General features: G+C 36.2%; 1 protein-coding gene across 1 annotated transcript; it reads left to right on the forward strand.

Annotated features, from left to right (window-relative positions):
• Window positions 1-1,214: 1,214 nt before the first annotated feature.
• On the forward strand, window positions 1,215-1,879 carry LOC104235205 (purine permease 1-like). Its single transcript, XM_070172921.1, has 3 exons — window positions 1,215-1,259; window positions 1,355-1,810; window positions 1,862-1,879. Exons 1-3 carry the CDS (start codon window positions 1,215-1,217, stop codon window positions 1,877-1,879), a joined length of 519 nt encoding a protein of 172 aa, XP_070029022.1.
• Window positions 1,880-7,549: the final 5,670 nt, after the last annotated feature.

Genomic DNA, 7,549 nt, shown 5'->3' on the forward strand with positions numbered 1-7,549 from the left:
CTTCTAAGTCCGCACCTGCAAACCCAGCCTTCCCCAGCTACTCACCGCATCTGCGATCAACCAGCCGCTTCTGTAGCCTCGCACCTGCTGCCCATCCATCGTAGGTGTGAAAGCATCATAACTCAGAATCTTCCGCAATGCAACAAAGTCCAAAAACAATCTAAAATCAATTTGAAACACACCTAGGGCCCCTGGGACCCCGTCCAATCACACCAACCATTCTCAAACCATAATACGAACTCACTCAAGACCTCAAATCACACAAAGCAACATCCAAACCACGAATCGCATCTCAATTCAAGCCTAAGAAACTAAACCAAATTTCCGAATTCAAAACTTATGCCGAACAAGCCTAAACAACTCGGAATGACCTCAAATTTTGCATGAGTCCCGAATGACACAATGGTCCTATACCAACTCCCAGAACCAAAATTCGGACCTGATATCAACAAAGTCAACTCCCCGTCAATCCTATCAACCTTTCAAACCTTTAACTTTCCAACTTTTGCTGGTTCAAGCCAAAATGACCTAGAGACCTCCAAATTCATATCCGGACAACAACCTAAGACCAAAATCACCATACGAAGCTATTGGAACCATCAAACCTTAATTTCGGTGTCGTCTATATAAAAGTCAAACTTTAGTCAACTCTTACAACTTAGGCATCCAGCCTTGGGACTACGTATCCCAATTCAATCCACAACTTCCCAAAACAAAACGAACCACCCCGGCAAGTCTCATAATCACAAATACACATATATAAAGCATCGAATAGGAATAATGCGCTAAAATACTCAAAATAATCGGCCAAGTCTTTACCGTTTAAGTCTTCCATTTCTTTGTATATATATATATATATATATATATATATATATATATATATATATATATATATATATATATATATATATATATATATATATACCGAAATCAAGTACCATCGATCATATATGATTTTTTAATGGTAGTGGCATATATGTGTATATGCTGCACGCACCCCGAATAACATGGCAATCGTGGACCAGATTCCAAGTGCAAGCCGCGAAACTACTATATATTCCGCTACATACTTCACATGCATCATCGCTTGCAAACGTAAATATAAGAAGATCAAGGTAATACCATAATGAAGAAACCTCTCTTACTTCTCAATTGTATCATGCTCTCCATAGGCACCTGCGGACCCCCTTTACTCGCTGGCCTATATTTAAATCATGGAGGCAAAAGATTGTGGCTGTTTAGTTGGTTACAATCTGTTGGTTTCCCAGTCTTTCTTATCCCTCTCACCATCGCCTATTTCCATCGTCGTAAAATCTATGGTTCTGAAACCAACTTCTTTTCCGTAAGTTGTCAGGAAACAATAGTTGCTGCAGCTCTCGGCATCCTCTATGTCCTCCAGTGTTATTGTAGCACTTTGGGTTCATCACTACTACCCGTTTCCACATCGACTCTTTTAGCTGCTACCCAGTTTCCATTCGCAGACTTGTTTGCTTATGTCATTGTTAAGCAGAAGATTACTGTATATAGAACAAATGCAATAGTTTTGCTTACTCTAGGAGCTGGAATATTGGCTGTTCGTGTGAATGGCGACCGTTCAACTGGCGAGTCAATTAAGATGTATTTTCTTGGGTTCATGATGTCGCTTTCAGCCGCAGCTTTGTATGGGATAGTGCCGCCACTCTTAGAGTTAACTTATACGAAGGCAAAAAAGGCTGTTACTTACCCCATGGTATTAGAGATGCAAATGATTATGTGTTTCTCTGCTAATGTCTTTTGCACGGTGGCGATGATTATCAACAAGGACTTCCAGGTACGAACTAAGTACTACTTTATTTTTTAGTGTTGAATTCAAAATCTGCAGAGCTATACTTCTGTCTGAATGTTGCTACAAGTTCTAAAATGTTTAAGTAAGATCAATTATAGATATTTTACCTAGTTAACCTTTCATGTGTTATCTTATCCGAATTCTATTATTTACGGCAGATAATTATTGGCATGACACGTTTAAGCAAATTAAAATATTTGAAAATACTAAATTTACCACCTGTAACAATGTATGACCCAACCCACCCACTTTTTAATCCAAAAAAGATTCAGCGCTGGTTCCACACACTTCTTGCATGGGATTCTTCAAAAAATAAATTAATTAAGATTCTGGGACTAAATACGAGACCTAACAAAAGCACTAACCCTTAAAACCATGTAGGTGAATACAATAACATTTATGCCATAGTTATTTAATTTGCTAGTTGCTGAAACTCTGATGGAATATCCTGAGTTCTGTAGCAATTGCAAGTCTGCGAAAACTTACTGGTACTCTATTATATAGTCGACCCATTAATCGAGGAGGATCCAAAATTTAAAGTTAGTGGGTTCCTTTAACGATCTTAACTTAATATACAATAATATTTATATATATTTAATTAATTTCTTAGTATATATACCAGGTTAGAACAAAAACTACTGAGTTTCGATGAACCCAATCTTCATGCTCTGGATCCGCCCCTGGACCAATATAAGTGGGTGGGTGAAGGATTGTGTCGAATCTAGGGTGGGTTAGGTCCTAAATTAGTGGAAGTTCTAAATTTTGTATTTTGTTTATAATTGAACCTCTCACATCAATAATTTTCACTGAAAAATTCGTGAGTATTACTCCCTCCATTCCAGTCTACGTGAACCTATTTCCTTTTTGGTCCGTTCCAAAAAGAATGAACCTTTTCTAAATTTGGCAACAATTTAGTTTAAAGTTACAACTCTACCCTTAATGAGAAGCTTTTATAACCACACAAATATTCTGGGCCCCATTTGGACTTTTTAGTACCACAAATTTCAAAAATCTTCATTTTTTCTTAAACTCCGTGTCCAGTCAAACAGGTTCACATAGATTGGAACGGAGGGAGTACTAGGTAAAGTAATGACTTTTGGAGAGAAAAACAAAAAAAAAAATAGATGATTTTGATGGCGAATTACAATAAATGGAAAGTGAAACAGGAAAGCCAAAAGGCGAACTAGGCTTATTTGAGACAGAGAAAGAGAGCTCTATGTTTGCACGTGCACATAACAAATTCCTCCATGCATGGCTCTTGTTTTTCCGTCCCTTGTACGTCCTTGGTGCAACTGGAAAGTGGAAACATTTCAATTTTATATTTATATTGAAAATAAATACTCCCTTCGTCCCCATTCATGTTGCACTTAGGCTTCACGAACATTAACGGGCTTCCCATTTAATTTTTGTTTTTCTTAAAGAGTTTTTGCGATCTTTCATCCGTGAAGGTATGATCATGTTTTTCTTTCCATGCCTTATTACAATTTTACCGTATAAATTTTAATGTAGCATATATTGGTAATGAGTTTTCATTCTCATTTTTTGAGTACGTGCCTTATTATTTGTATTCAAAATGTCTCACAGCAATATATGAAACTCCGTATGGATAAATAAAACTATTGAAACCTCTACTTTGGTATCACGGTTGTCTTGATTCAGGTAACTTTGTTTTTCTTCTGATTTCAAAGGAGATTGGGACTTTTGATAGTTCATTCTCAATTTTTTTCTTTTTGTTTGTGTTGAATGGGATGCTCACTTTCATTATTCATTTATTTAAAAATTGCAGGCAATGGTTTTTTGTGCATATTCCCTTTTAATCTTTTTATGTGCTTGCTATTTTATGTGTTTGATTTTTCTATCATTATTTTTCCGGGGATAAGAGAGAATTAAAGAGGTGAGAGTACTCTTCTTATACGAAGATGAGAATAACTACTAATGCTTTTATGTCTCTTTCAATAACCTTCAATAAAAAAGGATTCTCATTTTTATTTTTTTGCCCTTCCATTTTTTTTTTTTTTTTGCAGTTTTATTTTTAAAAACCAATAAAAAAAATACTTTGTGTCTCTTTAGTTACATACCATTATTATGCCTCAAAATCGCATTGGTTACCTATCGTTATTATGGATTGAGGTTCTTTGGTTACTTGCTATCTTTATTTTGAGAAATTAGAGAAGAAGAAAAAGGAGTTTCTTATTATTATTATTTTGCAAACTAAATGCGCAAGGAGTAATAAAGAAAAAGGAAAAATAAAAAGGAAATAGAAGAAAAAGGTAACTTAAATGGAAAAGGGAAGGAAAAAATTAGAGAAAATATTTGTAAAATTTGATTCCATTGACTTGTGCCACGGATTCAATTTTACCCTTTTTCTTTTAATTTCTTTCATTATGTGTTGTTATTTTGTCTTGGGTAGGTCTACAAGATTGAAAAACTTTGTAGAATTCGATTTTGTTGATTTGTGTGATATATTCGATTTTACCCTTTTTCTTTTAATTTCGTTCAATCGGTATTTTTATTTTAATATTGGGGTCTAGAAGACTAGAAACATATAAGCGATGGAAAATTAGAAGAAAAAAAATCATACTAATTCGCTAGATAAAGATGGATTAAAATTTCAATTTTTATCTATTAGGTTGGAAAACTGTATGATATTTAACATATTCGGATATTAGTATAAGGATTATTTTGTATGTCGAATAAAGTTTTTAACGACCGTGCTCGAAGCGCTGAAATTTTGCTAGCTAAATACGAAAAACTCAACTAGTCCTAACAAATATGACAAACTCTCCTAGTCTTAAACATTCAATATATTTTACCATACATATAATATATACAAACACGCGCTTAATACTCCCCCTTAAGTTGGGCTTATGCGAATTACAAATGTCTAACTTTCCAAGAAGGAAACATATTGAGATTTTCCTAATGCCTTCGTAAAGATATCTGCCAAATGCTCGTGTGAAGGCATAAAGCTAGGAAAAATTTTCCTGTTGTCACTCTCTTCACAAATAACATGACAGTCCACTTCAATCTGTTTAATTTTTTTCATGAAAGATTGAATTATTAACCATGTACAACATTACTTGACCAGCACAATAAAAACAAATAAGGGAAGTACAAGTCACTCCCAAATTAGATAAAATTTCCTTCAACCATTTCAGCTCACAGATTGTCATTACCATAGAATGATATTCATTCTCTGCAGATGATCGAGAGATGGTATGTTACTTCTTAGAAATGGTTGAATTACCTAGCTAGATAAACCAGCCTCTGAACGAGTGGCGAGTCAATAAACAAATGGCCCAATCAGATTCACACCATTCATAGAGACGCAGATCACATTTGCTTCTCAATAAAATGCCTTGTCCCGGATTCCTTTTGAAGTAGCGGACAACCCGTAAAACTGCATCTAAATGCTCTTCTTTTGGTTGCTGCATGAACATAGATAGAATATGAGCACTATATTATAGTTGCGGCTGAGTGAAAGACAAATAAATAAGTCAACCTATCAAACGACTATATCGCTTAGGGTAATCAAGCGTTCGTCCATCCGCCAATGCCCGCCGATGATTCTGTTCCACGGCATTAACATGCTTAGCATCTTATAACCCAACCTACAAGATAAAATCTAAGACATACTTTCGTTAGCTGAAGAAGATGCCATCCAAATTTCTAGAGGCTTTCACTCCCAAAAATTATTTCAATCTACCCAAATTCTTCATGTGAAAATATTTTCCAAGATATGCTTTGAGCTCGCAGATAGTCTCGAGCTCTTTGCCTGAGAGAATCAAATCATCAGCATACATAAAGATATTTAATCAAACTTTACCCTTTTTCATAGTAAAAAAAGAGTAATCATAGTAAGAATGATTGAACCTATAGTCCTCCAAGGCAGCCGACAACTTAGCAAACCAACACCTCGGCGATTGCTTTAACCCATAAAGAGATTTCTGAAGTCTGCACACTTTTTTTGGACTTCTAACCTGAAACACACGAGACAATTTTATATATACCTCCTCGTGAATATCCCCATTTAGGAAGGCATTATGTATGTCTATTTGATATAACTCCCAAATCTTTGGCACTGCAACAAAAAAAATATGCGGACAATTACCATCTTTGCCACTGGAAAAATATTTCATTATAGTCGATCCTTTCTATTTGATGATTCTGGAGAATAACTAGTTGGGCCTTGTGTCGCTCAATTATTCCATCAGAATGGTACTTTATCTTGTAAATTCACTTGCAACCGGGAACCTTTTTGTTAGGAGGTAGATCCTTTATTACCCATTGTCACGACCCCAAATACCAGTCGTGATGGCGTCTATCACATTACTAGGCAAGACAACCCAACCATTTAATCACAACCCATTTTCTTTTAATAAGCCATTTTCTAACACGGGTTTAGATACTAGATTTCCATAATAAGTGTTTAAAACAACAAATATATATATGCAGAAGTTAATAAAACATAAAACTATACAGCACAAAATATTTGGTGTCACGAGTCTAGAGCATCTAATATATAGCTGACTGTATAATACATCATAAGTCAAAAAATGCGGGAAAAAAACAAGATAGGAGGGAGAAAATAGGGTTGCGGACGCCATGCAACTACCTTGCAATTTCCGGCAAACTCCAGATCAGCTGAGGACCCTCACTCTGTCGCTCGGGCACATGGATCTGCATACAAGGTGCGGGGAGTAATGTGAGTATGCCAACTCAGTAAGTAACTAGAGTAAATAAGGTCTGAAAGCAGTGACGAGCAGTTAAAAATCATATAAATGAATAAACAGCAGAATAGCAGACCAAATTCCCCAGTTTAAAACCAGTTTTGTCGAAAATCATCAATTTCAGTTTAAATACTTGAAATCATATACTTAGCAAGTTCTTACAATAGAGGCTTATTTTAAAAGAAGAGTGAAATCAGTGAAAATATCATAACTAGGCCCCTCAGGCAAGGTATCACTCAGAATATGGCCTCTCGGGCAGCCTCTCAATCACTCGTAACTCAACTCTCGCCACTCAGTACTCACTCTCAGCACTCAGTCTCATTAATATCTCATAATAATAGAAATTATAGTAACCGCTGCGGCGTGCAGCCCGATCCATAATTTATAGTCGACTACACTCACTGGGGTGTACAGACTCCGGAGGGGCTCCTACAGCCCAAGCGTCATATCGCTGCGGCGCGAAGCCCGATCCAATATATATATATATATATATATATATATATATATATATATCGTTGCGGCATGCAACCCGACCCATGTAAGTATCGCTGCGGCGTGCAGCCCGATCCATAACTCATACATATATAAATGTCCTCACCATTGGGTTCTCAACCTCTCTCAATCATTAACCTCACAGCCTCTCGGGCACAACAGTAGAAATTAGGGAACTCAGTCCAAACAGTCTTCACATTTAAGAAGTGGAGTGATAAAACCAATTTTGAACAATAAATAGGTAAAACATGACTGAGGTTATGCTTTCAAACAAGTAGAGTGAGGAAAAATATTAAAAATGACCCTAAGGGTCTCAACAGGTCGGCATAAGGTACCAAACATGGCATACAACCCATAATACATTATAATTACTAATGTATGGAGTATCATAAAGTTTCAAATCAAATACGCGGCTTAATAGTCGCTACGGGACGGACCAAATCACAATCCCTACTGGTGCACGCCCACACGCTCGTCACCTAGCATGTGCGTCATCGCATTT

This window comes from Nicotiana sylvestris, chromosome 4 (assembly GCF_000393655.2).
Source record: "Nicotiana sylvestris chromosome 4, ASM39365v2, whole genome shotgun sequence".
Taxonomy (NCBI): Eukaryota; Viridiplantae; Streptophyta; class Magnoliopsida; order Solanales; family Solanaceae; genus Nicotiana; species Nicotiana sylvestris.

Excerpts from the sequence above, each read along its gene's own strand:
- LOC104235205 (XM_070172921.1), top strand. The coding sequence starts at position 1,215 with ATGGAGGCAAAAGATTGTGGCTGTTTAGTTGGTTACAATCTGTTG. Across the intron at positions 1,260-1,354 it reads TAGTTGGTTACAATCTGTTG|GAAACAATAGTTGCTGCAGC; the intron begins GTTTCCCAGTCT and ends GTAAGTTGTCAG.